This window comes from Sinohyriopsis cumingii, chromosome 7 (assembly GCF_028554795.1).
Source record: "Sinohyriopsis cumingii isolate HCF-2022 chromosome 7, ASM2855479v2, whole genome shotgun sequence".
In the NCBI taxonomy this organism is placed as follows: Eukaryota; Metazoa; Mollusca; class Bivalvia; order Unionida; family Unionidae; genus Sinohyriopsis; species Sinohyriopsis cumingii.
In genome coordinates, this window is record NC_142967.1 from 92,490,458 (window position 1) to 92,511,400 (window position 20,943).

A 20,943-nucleotide genomic window follows, 5' to 3' on the forward strand; every position below is an offset into this window, starting at 1 on the left:
GTATAGTGTCCAACACTTCAACATATCACATTAGAGTGTGCGTGCGCGCACACACACAACACACACACAGTAACTGTATATGTCATTGTAAGACACAAATGAGTGAATGTTCCAGATGTTGTTGCAATATACAACCATTTTAAGTTAATGTTGATTTGGCATGGAATTCAACTGTGTCAGATTCAGAACCTGAAATGGTATATTATGAGTATAACCGATTCTTAATTAGGTTCCATGTGATATCTCTGTCAGCGAACTTGTCGAGGGGTGAATTGTTTTCACGTAAACAAAATGCCAAGGGGTTGAAATGTTGTTGAAATGGCATTTGAAACATTTGTCAAAAGTTGAAACTTTGCAGAAATTGGTTTATTAAGGAAAGCAGGAAGGTTGTGAAACCCTGGATGTGTGTGTGTTAATTATGGTAGTTAAATAAACCTAAAATCCTGATTGAACAAGTTATTTCAGAGGTGGGTTTCTCAAGTGAAGTTTCATGTTTTATAAATGTACTACCCCGCAAAATTTGTCAATCTAAGTTTCCTGTGAAAGTCCTGACTTCATCTGATGAATACAGTGGTAACTACTATAACAATGAGGTTGATCATCGTCTAGACATCAATAACCACCACCAACACCTGTAACATACATATTCACAAAGCATATGCAAAGATATACACACATAACACAGAATTAGCATACTGGGAATGCAGACGGATTGGCGGGTGCTTTCAGGTAATACAACATGAAACAGGATCAAAGGGATAACATAACTTTCAAGCGATTGATAATTGTGTTTCTTTTTTATGAAAATAAATAAGTACCAATATATTCCTCTAAATACATGTATCTTTATATCTTAAGAAAGAAACCATTGAAAAAAGTCATAAAATGTTTAGAGTAAATCATTTAAGTGCCTTAGATGTGCAACATTTCAGTTAAATAATTTTAGTAATTACCTTAGATGAGCATTTTCTCTTGAAATTATACTGCAGTGTTTGAAGTGCTAAACAAATTGTTAAACACATCAAGGGAGATAGCCTCTCTGATTAATCATTTCCTCTCAGGATCAGAATTTGAGTTATGTCCCTTTCCATATTCTCTTGATTGGCCATTCAAATTAAAAAGGCCAGAAGAGCTAAGAGCTCACCAGTTATTATGTACTTTTGAGACAGTGATGTACGTAAGGTGAAGTTGTTTGCATTTAAAACAAGCACAATGGAGAGAATGTTGACATATCTCTATGCTACATTAATGTAATGTGGATGATATTTCTTTGGATATTGTACTTTTGGAAATTTTACATGATCTAAGCACACTGCTAACTAAAATGACTGCTCCCCTGTGCTAAAAAATCAGCCTGAATTAGTCAAATGTACACTATCCATAGCAGCTATTAAACTAGGGAAATTGAATTTTGCCAGACTAGACAATACCAGCTTCTGAAAGTGCAATGAATGAATTACCAATAAAATGTAAAAAAAAGTTATCAGCTCTTTTTTTTATACAATTTACCTCTGAAGTTCAGAAAGTGAAAATGACCAAGTTGAGTTGCACTTTTTTGAAAGGTGCACATCTGGAGTATGGCCAAGCTGTATACTCTATAAAGCATATTACACCCATCAATCATACACCAAAATAAATGGAATTAAAGGATCTTTGAATTATACCCAAGATATACAAGGTCTTTTTTAAATAGCCAGTATAACCAGTGAGGACAGACGGATAAATTCTTTTTCTTTAAAATCCTAACCCTATGCAAAATGCAAAACTGTAGAGCACCTCCTAAATATAGAAAATGCCTAATGATCAGAAGCAAAAAGTATCCTTATAAACAGAGAAGTGACAGCATGCAAAAGGCTTTTAATGGACAAAATCCGTTCCAACCAAAGATGAAGATGTCATGTTTTTCATTTCCATGAGATGCCCCTTCCCTGCCCAACGACACTGCATGCATTAGAAAGGTACCTAGCTACATTCCTGTCCATGTACATGATATCAATGCAAAGATGATAAATGTATACAGTGCATCTACTACTGGTGACCTTAGGGTGTCATAGTAATATGAGTTCTTGCCATCTCCATGTTGGATGATTTCCACAATATCCATATAAAGTCTACACTTGCTTTATACTAGATCTGATCCAGAACACTGTACACTGTGAATGCACTATACAAATAGCTCTCCCTCATTATAACACTATTTTAGATATAACAAAGTACCAGCTAGGACCCCATGCCCTAAAACTGGTGTCAGCAACCTATGGCACACATGTGCACAATGGCATGCCTGACTCTTCAAAAAGGCATGAGGTAGGAGTTGTTGTAGTTTTGTATTGCATGTACTAAAAACAATGATTAAATTAAAGGGACGAACATAACTTGGCATGCAGCACTCTACAATTGAGAGGACCTGGCACAGCAGTTCTGAAGGGTTGCCAATGACTGACCTTATTCGTAGCAATGTAAAACATGGGTTGAAATACGACCAGGTAAATATTGTCTTTATTTCTGTTTGAAAACACTATTATTTAAAAAATATTTGATGCTTCCAGATAGAGTGAAGTTTAGCTTATTATGTTTCTCACTATAACATGGTTTTGTACATACTGCAGTTATAGATTTACCAAAGTCAGTTTTCCATTTTGAAAAAGTTAAAGTGAGAGAACTATAGCTTTCATATCCTGCCCCAAATGCAAAAGAGAGCAATGAATTTAGGATAAATTTTAACTGCAACTACATCAAGTGTACATGTATAGTTACCACTGTATTTGTCAGATGATGTTAGTTCTTATTTCATTCAAATAGATATTGTACAGGTACAATCACTGGTGAGGATGCCATCATGTCAATGGTTGTTGTTTTTCAAGTATGTTTTGACAAGAACATTATCATGGCTTGTACTGGATAAAAACATGCTATTGTAAAATACTGTATATACTTGTTTACAAGTCGAGTCAAACTGCAAACCACACAAATCCTGATCTGCCACAGCATAATGAGCCTGCAGATCAAAGTCTTTGTTGATTGTTCTGACGATTACTCCTAACTGCACAGACAGACTTAGATCTGCTGGTGCAATATGTGATGGTGGACCCGGGTCTGTGCAACTGCAAATGTGAAACTTAGTGGCATCTTAAAAAAATAAAGTTAAATTCAATCTTGAATTGCATTCAAAAGTTTGTTCCATTTTCATTTATCATTCAATCTCCTACATTTTCTATTTGTACTTTCTATTTTCATCAAAATGCTTTGTTTGCATTCCTTCTGCATTCCATTTGCTTTCATTCTGTATTCAGTTCACATTCGCATTCCATTTCCATTCATTCCGTATTCAGTTCAGTCATTAAGTCATTAAGCATTCCATTTGCATTCATTCTGTATTCAGTTCACACTTGCATTCCATTTGCATGCATTCTGTATTCACTCCACATTCATTATGCAATCCATTTGCACTCATTCTGTATTCAGTTCACATTCATTATACATTCCATTTGCATTCATTCTGCAGTTTATATTTAACTGGTAGAACATGTTTCAGGGTCTGTAATGCACATATCATTTGTGCATGTGGGTATATGTGTCACTGAGACAGGGGAAGAGCATACAGATAGAGAAACTGAAACAGAATACAGACCTGCCAACCCTGACGAGTCTGTCTCAGTAAGTCAGTTGATTTTTTTCCGTAAGATTGACCAGTTTTCAGTATGGTGTAACAAACTATCAATAACTGCTGTTGTAAAGCTGGAAAACTAATTAAAAGTTCGACACATTGACGATAAACATTATGTTCAACTGAAAAGTTTGTAAAGTATGCGTAGACTTTATTTACCATTAGTCAGTTGCACAAACTTTAGTTCCAAATCCTACGCAACTCAATAGCTTGTTGCTATCTCTCAACTTGACAAAATTCTTGGAAATTCTTTTCCATTTCACATGACAACGGCAATCATATCTCCTGCCATGAGACATACTCAAATTTAAATTGGCATGTGAACGTAACTGTGTCCTTTCCAGCTTCTATTCACAAGAATCTGAATACTCCTTTTATTCTTCTGTGTTGATTATTAACACTTTTCTAGAAGCTTTATCTCCCTTTCGTCTTAAACATACATTTCTTTCTGGATGCCATCTAAAAAATTCTATAATCAACAGTTTGATCAAGCAGATGCTTCGTATGAACAAATAGGTGCAGTTTAAAGCATCTGGGATGCTGCTGTACAGTTAGTCTGGTTCCCTTATAATTTCACTAATGATCATTTTCTATAGCTTTTGCTTGTATATCATAAGTCGGTATTTTAAGGGTAATTTTCATAAGACTTAATGGCAAATTCATAAGAGTTGGCAGGTCTAAGAATACAGGACATAACAAAAAAATGTATGATGTAAAACAGAAAAATGGAAAGAAATTTACTTGTGGAATGTTTAGCTCCAACATCATGGCTATCAGGCAGGTCAAAGTCATACAATCTCTGCAAAAGAGACATAATTAATAAAATATTATAGTTTCTCTCTCAAAAGTTCAGATCCCAAAGTCACAAAACTCTCTAGGTAAAATACTTGAGCTCGACTGTTAAAAATTTAGCCCTTCTAAAGTTTATCTCTGAGTGAGGCTGGAATCACACAAAAAAATGATAAAACACCCTCTTATTGGTATTTCTATAAACATGTCAAATGTAAATAATACTAAGTGACTCATCATGATTTTTCACTTTTGGTCAAGTGTCAGTTCAGTTTTTGTGTGCCAACAGTTTTGTGGTAACATGTCTAGTGCTTTACGTCTTGAAAAGTTTTTCAAATAAATTATTTACAAAGACAGATTTAATCCCAACTTTTCAAAAATGTGGAGACCTCAGTGACTTTCATCTGGCTTATATAACAGTTTACCATTTACTATGCATATTTATCAGGTGGTCATGCATCTGATCAGCTGAGATATTTTTATCACTCTAGAGATTGTACTCTGGAGAGAATTTTGATCAAACTCAATAAATAGGCCCTATGTTGTCAAGATGTTTGTAAAGCATGATTATGAATGAAATTTAGCATATTAATCATGCAAACCTGCATCTGATTGGCTAAACATGTCAACAATGTAGCAAGTATGGTTCCAATGAGACTTTTGATCAGACTTGTTAAATATGCTTATGTTATCATGATGTTGGATGAGTTCAATTATCAGTACGATCGGTGCATATTAACAAGGTAACATTGTACCTGACTGGATAACACTCTCAAGACTGAATTCCAATTGGATTTTCTCCACCTGCAGCTTATTACAGCAGAACTTCAATTATCCATAACCCTATTAGCCGACAGTCCCTGTTAACTGTCAGGGCATTGTACGTCAAAATATTAAAAACAGGTAAATGTACATATGTAGATATTATGATTTTTTCATGACCCGGTCTATTGTACAACATTTTTAATGTACATATTCTATCGTCTATTTTCATATCTGTGATGGTCATGGTCCCACACCATGATGGATAACCAAATTTCTAATGTATCATTGTTGTATAGAAAAGTGAGATCTAAGCATATTAATAAGAGCCCTTGCAACAGATTGGCTGAGCTCGTTACCTCTCTTGAGAATATATTTCTCACCCAGTTTCCATAAAACGAGACTGGATATTAATTATGCCAAAATGTTTTTAAAGAATTTTTTATTGGGGTATAGTAAAGTAGGTAAAAGGAGACAGGGAGACTGTTTGAATGGGTTGTGTTCCTACGATACTATATATAAGCCTGCTTGGTGAAAAGAGCTGAGATTTTGATGACAGAAAACTGTATTCCAAGTCTGAATTCACATCAGACAATGCAAGATGGCCACTGGTCACTTGTCCTTACATTCAGGTAAGCTAAAACACTTTGTGAAATGAAACACAAAGCAGACATCAGATTATGTGACCCTAAATAGGCTCTTCTGGCTACCCAGAATGCAACTGACATGTATTTCACATACAAATTTAAACAAAAAAGACCTGATCAACATTATAATATTATAACAGTTATATTATGTTACAGTATAATTAATGGTAAGAGATTCTGGTGTAAATATATATTGAATGGGATACATTGTGGAGTAGTGTTGAACAAGATATGGTGTGCAATAAAGTTGAAAATTGGATAATTGGATAAAGTTCATATGTGATTGTAAGAATATGCCAACCAGTCAGCAATGCCTTAATAATTAATCAATTTATCCCTACTGACATCTTGCAAAAATTAGAGCTATTTTCCAGTGAGGGTCAAATCCAAAACAACAGGAATGGTGAAGTAATGAATTAGGACCAAACCTTATCGAAAAAATTGTATTCAATTCATTAGTCACCTTGACGAAGTGACCAATGTTCAACCAAATTAATTAATCTGATCAATCCTTATGCTTACAAATTATATCATAGGACATCACAATTCAACAATTTTGATGACAACTGCAATCACAATAAACTACTCCATAATTGTAACCAAATAGGACATCAACATAAATCCCCAAACCTGACACTCATGCAAAACCATATATAGTTTTATCTACATATCTGTTTTAAAGACCTTTACCTATCTGTTAATCATCAATGCAAACTATATTATTTGTGCTTCATAAATGATCTGTACATTATTGACATTCTGTAAATCTGAAAACTTGAGAATACATTTTGACAAATGAATTTACGAAGAACCTATCATCACAATCAATTATAATCTAACAGTGCAAAATTCATATAAAAATAAAAAGTTTTTGAATTTTAAAAAAAATTCATCTGAACTAATCATAAGTATTCTGAAAAAGTAAACAACTAATTCTATCTTTTGTTTATTACAATGTAAATGTGTGGAAAAGAACAGTGACTGTCTAAAAAACAAATACCCACAAACACTCACATAGTTGAGAGGCCCTCCAAAAGCTCCAGCAACTGGTAATGTAGCAGCCCTTGGTGAGATTGCGTAACCAGGCTTGGGAACTGAAAAATGTTTTAAGAACACTGAGAAGCATTTAAAGTAAAACCAAACGTCACACTTAAAACTGAATTAATTTTTTTATAAAAGTTATGGTCGTCATCATCACCACCACCATAACCATCATCATCATCTTTTGCTTATCTCTACACCACTCTTCTTGAACAAGAATACAAAATACAAAACACAGTACATCAATCAGGCATACAGCTGTATGAAAATATAAATCCATATTTACATTGTGGTATTTTAATTTCCCAAATCTCTAATGACTGCCAAATTAAGGTACTATATTTATTAATAAATTAATTAATTAATTTATTCAAATTGTACTGAATTTGAACCAGCATTTATAACAGTGTAGATAATGAACTTTCAAATTTCCAAACATGATACAGTGGAACCCCACTAAAACGCGACAATTGGGGTCCCAAAAATTGGATCGCGTTAATATTGGGGGCACGTTAATGCGGGGTTTTACAGTATTTCACTTTTTTCAGAGAACAACTCATTGGTACATATACATGTATTCATGTCTAATGTATATGATGAATAGGACATCAACACCTTTTACTATCGTGCTGTCGTGGCATGCAGTCATCTATAATGCATGTAATTCCATTGAAAAACTGCAGAGATTTACAGCATTCAATAATATTCAATAATTTTTTTTCCAAGATCATTGTGTCTGAATTTAACGTCTAACATACAACATGAACAGAGTATCAACACCGGTTTACTTGCCTTCTGATATCGTACCATCGGGGCTTGCAATTAATCCATAATATATGTAATTCCATTGCAAAAATTACATAACATTTAAACTATTCAATAATTTTGTATCACATCATTATGTATCTGAATTCAATGGGAAAAATTAACAGCAAAATTAGGTTAAGAAAGATGAAGCACATGTACAGTTCATTATGTTCCAGAGTCTGTACAAATTTCATACTGCTAAAATTTTCTCATATATGCGTTTCCGTGTACATTTATCCATTGCAAATTTCCAATAATTAACGCTTGTACGCCTATTTGTTTGAATGACTACAGCAAGAATAATTAACAATCAACAAATGCTTTCAGCATGTATATAACTTTTACTTCTGTTTTGTGAATATCGAAAGAAACGTGTGAAAACTATACTAATCATTGCGCAAAGTGCAGAGAATGACTTGTGTTTGTGAACTTGCTTTTTCATAATGGTAAAACTTTTTTATAAAAAAGTAGGAAATTAATAACGAGTTCATAAACAAACACCATACCCATGTAAAACCAGAGAACTAAGTGCAGTAGGCCTGCAATGGTCACGAATCACTTTTATAAAAAATTTAAAGCTGATCACATGTAAAATTGTCATACCCTTTTAATTTCCAGCTAATAAAACAGACAATATTTACTGGTCAACTGATTGCTTCTAATAACACCGCCAAGACCAGCAAACATGTTGGTGGCTTTCGTTTTTTGATGTTTTATAAATTGTGAGAATCTTCTGTCTGCTGCTTGGTTGTGTATGCAGTTAAAGAAGAAACACATGTCCGCTATTGTTTGAGCAACGATTGTATACAGAATTATTGAAGACAATCACAAAGACGACTTGCTGGCTTTACTCATGGATCAGTAATAAGTAACATTTTCGATAATGTTTATCTTGGCATACCGGTAACACTTCATGAACCTGGTGAAATTGTTAAATTTCAGAAGCCAAGCCATGATCATATTGTATTCGAATTCAGACGCAAACTCTTCCCCAAAATGACAATAAACGTTTTACATAATATTTCTCATACTTTAAAAAAAAGTATTTTTCCGGGTCCAAGAAAAATACATGTACATGTATTTAAAATTTCAGGAACCATGCCATGATCATATTACATATTGTATTATATTCGAATTCATACACAATCTCTTCCCCAAAATGATAATAAATATTTTTTGCGCAAAGTGCTGAGAACAAATTGCATTTGTGAATTTGCTTTTCCATAATGGTAAAATATTTTTATAACAAAATATGAAATTAATGACGAGTTCATAAGCAAACCCCATACACATGTAAAGCCCAAGAACTAAGTGCAGTAGACCTGCAATGTTCACGAGTCACTTTTATAAAAAAATTCAAAGCTGAATGCATGTACAATTTCATACCCTTTGAATTTCCAGCTAATAAAGTGGACATTATTTACTGGTCAACTGATTGCATCTAACAACACTGCCAAGCCCAGCAAACATGTTGCAGCTTTTGTTTTTTGAAGTTTATTAAACTGTGAGAATCTTTTATCAACCACCACATTGTCTGCTGCTTGGCTGTGTATGCAGTTGAAGAAGGAACACATGTTGGCTATTGTTTGAGCAATGATTGTAAACAGAATTAATTGAAGACAATCACAAAGACAATTTAGTGGCTTTACTCACGGACCAGTAATAAGTAACATTTCCGATAATGTTTATTTTGGCGCAACACTTCAAGAACCTAGTGATATTGTTAAATTTCAGAAGCTATGCCATGATCTTATTATATTAAAATTCATACACGAACTCTTCCCCAAAATGATAATAAATGTTTTACACACTATTTCTTCTACATAAAATTTTTTTTTTCTTTCCTGGTACGAGAAAAATGCACATACATGATTTAAAATTTCAGGAAACACGCCAAGATCATATTAAATTAGAATTCTTCCCCATAATAATAAAACATTTTTTATATACTATTTCATGTACTTTCAACAAAAAATATTTTTTCATGTGCGAATGAAAAATATACGTAATTTCGGGAGCCATGCCATGACTGCGTTATATCTGAATTCGCGTTATAGCAGGGTTGCACTGTACAAAAAAAAAATTCTTGTAAAAGTCAACTAATTACACTCTTATATATTGAATCTGCAGATAAAGCTTGGACATATACTGACAGCAGATTACAGTGGATTAATTTCTACAGTAATCCAAAAATCTTGCTTGAATAGGTATTTCTAATGTGTGAACACATACAAGGGTTTTGGGCAAAGATTCAACAAAATGGTTTTTCACCTACTTATGTCATTATTATTTAACTTTCTTCTTACATTGGCTAGATGATAATTTCTAGGTAAAACCTTTAGTAATATTTCATTGCACAATGACCAATTTTATTTCCCACCATTCTGTTGTCATAAATCTGTCATTGTAAATATCAAGCATTTAATTTAGAAAAGTTTTCATCCTTGCTTGTAAAACTACCATGTATTGATGAGAAGAATGAGTTAGAAACAGAGTTTCAAATTATTTTACTTAAATATAAGGAAATACTTGACATGTGGAAACATTGTTTTGTTAATAGTGGCAAAATCACAAGTAACAATACAAAACATTTCCACTTCATTGTGATATATTTTCCATATATCTACTAAAAAATATACATTTTATCATATATTCAATAGCAGAAAATGTCAATCAGCATGAATTTTTCCCATTCTGTCTGCGCTTATGTGTGTAACGATGAAGACAAGCAACCTGTATTATAATGAGTAAACTGTATTCCTACAATGATAAAAAGAAATTCCAAAATTTTAAAATAATTCAGAACAGTAACCTTTTACACATTTTTCTCCCAAATATAATCACCATAATTGCTGGAAAATTTATGTTTTGCCATTCACAATCATGAGAATTTGTTGTGGGTTTAACTCCATTTTTTAGCAAACGATGGTAACTGGTGGTGATCGAATCCAGGACAACCCCGGGAAGAACCACCGACCCATGGGATGCTGCTTCACATATCAACATTAGCTCAGCCCAAGGCTTGAACCCACATGGAAAGAAATTAGATGGCTGTGATCAGAAAAGGTGACTGCTGTAGACCACTTGGCACCCCCCCCCCAACTCTCCTGTCATGAGAATAATGATATATATTTTTTCAGTCAATAATCGGAAGTTTGACAACTAATATGAAAATCCCTAATAGAGACAGCAACAAAGCAATGCTATTACTGGTCAGCATAATAGACATAAATTGACATCTAACTTGAGAATCTTGCATGTGTATTTGTTATAGGTATCCATAATGACTGGATTCATCCTGTAAAAGTGAAAGAGAGGAACTAAAATGACTGCTGTGTCCTGCCATGTCATAATCCCCAAACCTAGCAAAGTGTCTAATGTAAGAAAAACAGATCACAATGATCTGCTTTTGTCCATGTGAAGTTTCATTCCTCACGACTGCACCCATCACGAGTTTCATGAAAACTTTAGAGAAACCATCTTAAATGCAAAATCTAAATATAATGACTTGACTGAGAAAGGTTGGTCACTATGCAACAATTTTCATGACTGTACACACAGTAATGTAATGCAAAAATGAACTAAATGAAAATAAAATTGACAACTGTCTGGACTATGCAAAACAAAAAAAGAGACAGGAACTTACCTGGGAAGTTGGCCATTGTGGAAATTGTCCTGTATCCACGAATATCACTGTCATCCCATGACCGTTTCTGCCGATCCCAAAACCGCGAGGGTGCTGAAAAAAGCAAATATTGAATAAGCACATCTTCATGCTTTTTGGTAAAGACTGACCCAATAAAACTATTCAGCCCAAGAACACACAAATTAAAAATACCCACTACATAATGCTTTTTTTTTCTTTTTCTATGAGTGGTTGGAACAGTATGTATAGGCAACACCATATTACATTATTTCTGAATGCAACCACCTAAGTTTTTATTGATGGGGATTTCGTAGTAAAATTTACATACATTATGGCTAAAATTCAAAGAGAACATGTTGCATACTTTTTTTTTATTATGGCCTTAATTCAAAGATATATAAAGCTTAAGTATTGTATCATTGATTTTACTAACAGGTTCTGATTTTTACTGATTCGAGTCTAGTACTATAAACATTTAAATGATATTACTATCTGATAACCTTAGATGTAAATAAAAATATACTGATATACAATTAAATTCATTTTTACTGCTATTTCAAACATGTTTACAATATATCCTGCACTTATTTCTTTACAAAGTATTAACAATGTTAAAGTTACTTAAATAAGATAAATATTTTGTTTTGCAACTGGAGATAAAACATTTGTCAATGCAAATTTATCAACTGTACCAATGAAGTATCATTCAGGGAAGGTAGCTTACATGCAAACATTGGTGACTGATATCTTGTCTGATACTTGGGTTCATGATCAGCACCCGGAACACGCGATGCCTTCCAAGGATCAAGCAGCTTTCTGGGTTGGATCTTTTGCTCTTCCAGCTCCTTGTAAATTATCTTTCCTATTCCAGATTCATCCTTGAATTTGGACAACTCTTCAATTTCTCTTTTTATCTTGGGATCTTCCTCGACTAAATTTTCATCCTCATCTTCATCCTTCTCCCCACGACTTTTCCTTCTTTGTCGCACTGCAAATGACAATAATTTTATGAGAAAACAAGTTGTTCACAAGGTAAAAGTTATTCTGTGACATTCCAAATAATGTAGAAAATACATCAGAGCTGATTCAAATTTAATTTACACAAAATTTTGCAAATTATCGTACTACCCAAAAAGCTCTGATACCCTGTGCAGTGATCTTTCTTTTCCTGTGGATGCCAACCATCATGGTTCCCTACAAAATATTTAAGATGGTCACTACAACGGCCACTTTGGATTATAACTGGTACCATTTACATTTAGGACCAAGTAGACCCTGGAATGAATGCATCTGTAAAGTTTCATGGCAATCCTCTACGAAGTTGAGGAGGAGTATAATAAACTAATGGATGAGCAGAAAATGCATTGACAGATCAAAAGACTGCAGATGATCGTTTATGGACAACAGGACATCTCAAAACTTCTGGGGGGCCCCGAGTGGCTGAGTGGTCTAAAGTGCTCTCTGTTACGGATCACTGCCATCTCACCTCTGTCTGCGCCGGTTCAAGTCTCGGATTCAGCCAATGTGGGTATGTGAGAAAGCTTGCCAGTAGCTTCTCGTGGGTCAGTGGTTCTTTCCGGGCTCTTACCGGGTTCTTCCTCCACCATTAATACTGGCCACCATGTACAGCCTATTGTGTGCTGAAAAATGGCATTAAACCCCACAACAACAACAAAACTTCTGGTCTATGACAAATATATATATTAAGATCTATTTTGCACTAATATAAAGACTATTTTCTAAAAGTGATCATAGTACCAGTATATACCCAAATGTTCCAGTTTGTTTTTGTGTAATAAAGCATGAATGCAAGATATATTTGCCACATTTTGTGAGAAAATATTTTGCTATTTAGATGGGGGTTTTTTTTGCAACATTATCAGTACTTCATATTGCTTTTTGTGCCAGCTGGCTTACTGGCATCAGTGTCAAACATATGGGGCCAACTTGAAGAATTGTAACAAATTCAGATTGAAATTTCTGAACATTTTAATTCATATTTTCCAAACCTTTCAACCATCCACACTGACATCTATCATCACAGAAAAATATGTCTGATTTCAATATCAAAGATGCTAACCCCTCTGTACAATAAGAATGTTATCTCTAAAACAGCAAGCAAAAGATATTTCCAGGATCTCCCCTCTGTACAATAAGAATGCTATCTCTAAAACAGCAAGCAAAAGATATTTCCAGGATCTCAAGTTAATACCGTTTCTTCCTTTTAACTGCTGAGTGTTGAAACCATCTGATATTTTTCAGCAATAAGAAGATATTTAAATCAGTTGCTGTTGTACCCTTGCTGGATGTCAGCTAAACATCATTTTCATGTAGGATAAAGTGGAGATCATTTGAAGTCTTCTAATGAATACCCTATGTCTTCTGATGAATACCCTATAATGAATACCCCATGTCTTCTGATGAATACCCCATGTCAAAATGACTTTCTGTTCAAGAAGAATTGTGATTACAAGATTTTTAAGATGACTGCAATGATAATCATATTAGATGTCGATTTGGCATAATTTTTATTAAGGACCAGCTTGACAACATATGAAGTATTCTAGTGACAACTCCATTCATGAGTAGCTATAAGATCTTAAAGATAGCTGCTGTGCCAGCCATATTTAATATCATTTCATTTAGGTCCAACAAAACATTATAAGAAGGAAAACCCCATGCTGATATAATGATCCATTTAATAGTGATAACAAAAACAAGATTTTCAAGATGGCCACTGTGGTAGCATACTGGTCTGGTCAGCAGATCAGCGACATATTCATTCGGGTCCAACTAGACATCATAAGAAGTCTTTTAGTGAAAATCCCATGTTGATATGACATTAGTGATAACAAAATTTTCAAGATGGCTGCCATCTTGACCATATTTGATGTCAGAGTGGAACATTTTCAGGACTAAGTAGACATCATACGATGTCTTTTAGTAAATTCCCTTTTTTGAATTAACCATCCATTCACAAGACTAGAAATAACAAGGTTTTCAGGATGGCTGTCATGGAGGTCATATCAGATGTCAGATTGGCACCATTTTCATTTAGAACCAAGTAGACATCATAAAATGACTTTTAGTAAAATCCCATGTTGATATAACCATCCATTCACAAGAGTAGAAATAACAAGGTTTTCAGGATGGTTGCCATGGAGGTCATATCAGATGTCAGATTGGCACCATTTTCATTTAGGACCAAGTAGACATTATAATAACAGCGTCATGCAACAAATACACAAACATTTCCAATTAGAAAACATGCCTTGGCTTTAGTTACATTATGTAACTAATATTTTTATCATGTATTTAAACAATATAATTATTTTTTAATAAATACTGCCGACTGATCATCAGCCTGAATATGACTCGTAGGTTTGCAGTTTGACTCACAGTTTTTTTTGCCATGACGAGTCAAATGACTTACATAAAGGCATTTGTAGATAAAACACTGTAACAAGTCTTTTAGTGAAAACCCCATGATGATATGACACGCCATTCAACAGAAGCAGTGATACAAGATTTTCAAGCTGACCACTGTGGCTGTGGTCATTCTGAATGTCCAAGCAGCATTTCTTCCTTTCGGACCAACTAGACCATGTGATGAATGTGTGTATAAGTTTCAAGGCAATAGACAAAATCAGAGTGGCAATAACAAACTTGTCATAACAGACTGAAGGATGTCAGCCAACAGGCAGATGATGAATGACAGGCAATAGACAAAATCAGAGTGGCAATAACAAACTTGTCATAACAGACTGAAGGATGTCAGCCAACAGGCAGATGATGAATGACAGGCAATAGACAAAATCAGAGTGGCAATAACAAACTTGTCATAACAGACTGAAGGATGTCAGCCAACAGGCAGATGATGAATGACAGGCAATAGACTATCCCATGAGCTCTTCTGGTATATGACCAGTAGAGCTAAAATTCTCAATCTATACTAAAAAAATAAGAGTAATTCGATTTTTTAATTTAACAATTTATTTTTAGCATTAAACCTTACTGACTCAAAATGCACTGCTTTAGCCGAAATGTGCTTCCTACAGAGTCAGCTTTCCTGCTACATGACAATAAAGTTTGTTTATAAAATAACGCAGCAGCAAGGTATTCCTCCAATGTTAATTGTACTTTAAACAATAAGCAGGAGGTCGTGGGTTCGACCCCCGGCCAAGTCATACCAAAGACTTTAAAAAATGGTACTAACAGCTGCCTCGCTTGGCATTCAGCATTAACAGGTTAGTGTTAGGACTGGTTGGCTTGGTGTCAGAATAATGTGACTGGGTGGGACATCGTGGTAAATGTCTGCAGCATGATGTCCCAGTGCTAGACATCAGGATGCACTGTCACACTGTGGAAATGGTAGTGATATAACTGATAAATTGTTAATGCTATATTTAAAAAATCCATAATCCAAACCAAAAATTAAGCAACACTGAAATGTTAAATCTGACCAGTTTCACTTTATTGCCTCATCAGAATGATAGCCACAAATTCAAATTATTGTTTTTTAAAGTAAAAAATACTGCTGGTATTTAAGAGATTAATGTTATGAGTCAAATGACATAATCAAGGTGATGTTATTGCTTGAGACATTCTGAAACATTCTATTTACAGCCTTAATGCATAAAAATAGCATGGAAAATTCCATTAAAAGATACATAAAACCAGATAATATACATATAATAATAACAATAATGAGGACTTTGTATAGTACCTAATCTTTAGAAGCTCTAAGCGCTTTACAACATTACACAACACCTGTAAGATAAAAAACATATGATATGATTACAAAAACAAACACCATGAAATTAGGAAACATTAAAAAAAAACATGCCGAGTATATTTAAGGTAGGAAACATTATTAGGTCTTTAAGTTTGTTCATGCAGTCGAAACAAGTGAGTTTTGAGAGACCTCTTGAATGTGATCACTGTGTCTTTGTGTCTAAGTTCAATGGGGAATTCATTCCACTTTGCTGGACCCTGGTATGCAAAAGAACACTGTCCATATGACTTTGTTTTCATAGTGGGAATAATGAGTATACGATTGTCAGAAGTGGAGCGTAAGTATCTTGCTGGTGTGTACACATGGGTGAGGTCGGATTGGTATGTTAGACTAGAGTCCAACTGGGAAACATAGCACAGAGAACAAATTTTGTGTTTGATTCTGGATCGAATGGATAGCCAGTGTAGGGTACAGAGAAGTCGGGAGGTGTGCTCTGATCATGGTACTCTAAGTATGATCTGAGCAGCTGTGTTTTGAACTTTTTGAAGTTTCTGGAGTAGATATTGAGATGAACCAGACAGAATTGAGTTACAATATATCTCTATTGAAAACTATAAAGTAAAACATACAAAGAACAAGAGATAACTAGTTACTGAGATGAACCAGACAGAACTGAGTTACAATATATCTCTATTGAAAACTATAAAGTAAAACATACAAAGAACAAGAGATCACTAGTTTTAGTTACCTATATGTGTAATTTTATTATTTATTAAATATTATGAATTTCTAAATGAATGAATATTATAAATAATTTCAAGCTTAGAACATTTTAGATATGTCTGCCAGTATCCAAATGGTAAATCCAATATATATTTTTTACTTAAAATATTTTCTAAACAAAATTAAAGTTGAATTATGTCCCCTTGCACATTTAGTGTACAAAGTTTTCAATACTGCCATAATTTATAAAATTTAAAATAAAAAACAAAAGTATTAAAATATTGTTTGACAATATGATAAATAAATAACAAAAAGTAACTATAGAACATTTTATACAGTTTAGGTTGTGCAATACTTCTGTGTTTCTATTATTGTCAGTATTGTTTAGATAATAAATTAAATTATAGAGGTTCAGTTCCAGTGAGAAAGTTTGCCAGTAGCTTATCATGGGTTGGTGGATCTTCCCAGGGTTTTCCTGGGTCATTCCTAAACCAGTTATACTGGCCACCATGTATAGCCTATCCTGTGCTGATAAAATGGCATTAAACCCTACAACAACAAAGCACTATGGAAATAAGAAATTATGAACTATTAATGAATTTCATAAATAATTTTAGAATTTAAAATTTTCGGATAGATAGTATCTGGACACTGATTGGAATATTTGTTTAACAGACATTCCATTTCCGAATTAAAAATGCTGTTGGCTTAAATTAAAACTCTTACAAAGTATGGAATCTGTCATTAAATTGTGTGATGATATGATATTGAAAAGATGGAGATGGGTGTGAATACTTATTGAAGGGTTTGTTCAATATATTGTATGCCACACTTTTTACAGGTTATCAAACTATTACTGCTACTGAGATAAGTATTTTCACAAATGAAAGAACATCTGGGTCCGTTAGTTGATGAACCCTTGATAAATGATTTACTAAATTTGAACTAACAAAGAAATCTTTGAGATTCTAAATTCTTTTATAAGCAAGTGTAGGTCTGCTTTTGTGCTTTTGTAAAAGTGACCAGTATTCACTCACTTCACAAAACTAGGCCTACACTTTCTTATAATAAACTAAAACCTGTATTGCAAAATGGTCACATGATTTGGGCTAAAAATATCAACCATTCAGCCAAAATCATACAGCAACAGGGCAGGTGTACTAAAGGAAAAAATAACGCACAAGTGGTGCAACTATATCATCAGTCTGAAGCTCTTTATAATTTTGCACATTTTCAAGCCAACTATCTGTAACCACAACTGGCAGTTACATAGATCTTAAAAGGTTATCTCATTGTTTCTCTTAAAGTTATTCCAATTTAACCAAAACTGCGGTATGCTTAAATATCAAGACAAACAACACGAAACCCAGCTAAAAGACAACTTCAAAAACACTGCCATATTTGTAAGCAGCACAAGGACTAGAAAGTCTATAACAGGGTTGTCTTGATAGTCTGTAACAGGGTGGTTAAACATTTTCAACACAGCAATCTAAATCTATATGGACCAAAAATGTAAAGTTCATGGGACATACATCATGTATATTATAGTAATTATACTGTAATTATAGAACTCACATTTTGTATGAACACGGGTCACAAATTCTGGTCTATAAAACAGGTGTTTATTTCACAGTTTAATTTCTGTTTGAATGGAATGTTTCAGACATTTAGAGAGTGGTCATTAAAGATAGGTGATTGCTTAATATAGGACATTTCACAGAGTACAGTAAATCTTTGCAATAACAAACAGTGCTATTATGAAATCATTGACATAGTAAATTCTCCAGTTGGAGCCAGGATAACCTTTATACACAAGGAGAATACCTATTTATAATGAATGCCTTGTTATAACAAACAATTTGAACTGACAGAGCCTAGATAAAGCGGTAGTTTTACACTTGCTTCACAATTCCATTGTCCTAGTTTTTAGCAATGGCTCTGGTAAGTGTGATGGCAAGGTGGCCATCTAACAAAGATCAGTAGTTTTCCCTGGTTCTCTGTTTACTCCACTACAAAAGAAACCCCCTTATGTAAACATCTGCACTGTCCAAAAAATGTTTAAGATAAGATTTAATAACTTGTTTACAATATATATATATATATATATATATATATATATATATATATATATATATATATATATATATATATATATATATATATATATATATTTACACCTTCGTTTCTTAAGACATTTTATGCTACTTACAAATTTCTGGCAAAATGGCAGCTGGAGAGGGTGGGGCAGGCCAGTCCTCTCTCTCAATCTTTGCAATCGGATCATTAGAAGGTTCACCACCTGGATACATGCTCATTCTGACTGGTTCCTCATTGCGTAAAACAGCTGGACTAGAAGTGTGGTGTACCTTTATTATCTTTGTTCCAGAAGCTGCAAAAAAATTTGCTTCATTATCAATTGTCTGAGAAATTTCCTTAAGTACTCTCTAAGACATAAGTGCAGATACTTCTAATTTCTTTTTTTTTTTTTAAATCAACAAAGAGCACTAACTAGAGTCAAAACAAGGGCAGATCCTCATGCCTGGCTTTGAATTATGTCACCCTGACCCCCATCACTCCACCCCTGGGACTCTGATCCTGTCCTTGATGAACATGGCCCAGGGGTCATAACCCAAATTCTGTTGTACCAATTACATGTCCTAATCCTGTTACAGATGCATGTATAAAGCATGGTCAAATATTTTTGATTTAAAATGTCACTGTAGTTTGACTTAAAAAAAAATAAAATCTTATTGAACCTATGGTAACCTTCTAAGCATACCAGGACGGGTTTTAAAATCATATCCTTCTCACAAATGGCCACCACATGATGAGGCAATCTCAAGTACAGCTCACACAATTTTTCATTTTTCCACAATGGAGAGGTAAAGATAAAGTCTTGACAGGATTAAGACCAAAAAAAATGCACACTCCCCTCCATGCCCCCCCGCCCCCGATGTTGTTGTCTTGCAAACTCAGTCTAATCACCACATAATGCATCATGCATCTACATGTCACCATGCCACCAATTCGCAGTGAAGAATGCACAGCCAACTGGTGTAAATCAGAACAGCATGCTCTGAATAAAAGTCCAATGAAGGGGTTTGAGATCTACTGGCCAAAAAGAATGTCCAGGGATACAAAATAAGACAGTTTCTTCTTTTTAACTGTTGAGCAATGAGATAACAATCTCTGATATTTAAAAAAAATATTGTCAGAGTTAACATGTTCACACAATAGCTGAAAGTCAAGTAAATTCTTGTCATGACTACTAACTCGAACCTGACCTTATGCACAGAAAATCATTCAAACTTGTCCTGGACAAGGTCAAAATATACCTAAGTGAAAAGTATGGTTAAATCTATAAGTAACATTTTTTGCAGCCAACCACCCACCCATAAGGCTGGTTTTAACACATTAACCCCTGGTGACAAGTTTATGTGGCAGGTGGTAGTAGCCTACTGCCAAGCTCTGTAGCGTCAAGGTCATGTAAAATACACTAAAGTGGGTGGTATTATAGAAAGGTTGACAGATGTAGCTCTACAATGATACCAAATAATCTGAAGTTCTAGTTGCACTACAAAATACAGAGGGAAAAACCTCATTTTTTGGACCTGATTTTATTCCACCCAAAATTTGCCTGTGGTCAGAATCCGATTTTGACCTTTTAGACCTTTTGGTCTCAGGTTTAAGGCAGACTGGTATGAACTGCAAACAGACAGATGAACCTTTGCAAAAATAGGATAAGATGGGCATTTGGAATGAAGAGTGGTCTTGATATGAAATAATGGGTCCATCAAGCAACAAAAAAACACAAACAAAAAAATCCAACTTTTACCCTTCTGCTCATAAGCGAGCCAAATAGCCAATGAAAACTGATGTTTCTAAAACAACTAGGCATTAGGTTATTGGAAAATCACCTGGAAGTTTATGTCTTAGGATGTATTCAGAAATAGCTTTCAAAATGTGTTTCCTACTCAAATTTCAGGTGAAAACAACAAAAATATCCAGGGGTTAATGTGTTAATGGGGCATTATTCAAGGTATTTATCAGATATATCCACAAGCTGGGTTTGATAAAATTCCATTTATACTCATTGTGTTATCATGCTGATAAACCAGTACAGCTA

General features: G+C 34.1%; 1 protein-coding gene across 3 annotated transcripts in view; it reads right to left on the reverse strand.

The window, feature by feature from the left end:
• The window catches only part of LOC149795716 (uncharacterized), a 143,679-nt gene that overhangs the window by 28,048 nt on the left and 94,688 nt on the right, over positions 1–20,943 (reverse strand). For all 3 annotated transcript variants that reach the window (XM_089965610.1, XM_089965609.1, XM_089965608.1), the window contains 5 exons: positions 19,027–19,206; positions 12,084–12,347; positions 11,360–11,452; positions 6,880–6,959; positions 4,409–4,466 (listed from right to left, as the gene is read on the reverse strand). In XM_089965610.1, the coding sequence (XP_089821736.1) occupies positions 4,409–4,466; positions 6,880–6,959; positions 11,360–11,452; positions 12,084–12,347; positions 19,027–19,206 (675 nt within the window). The remainder of the gene's footprint in view (positions 1–4,408; positions 4,467–6,879; positions 6,960–11,359; positions 11,453–12,083; positions 12,348–19,026; positions 19,207–20,943) is intronic.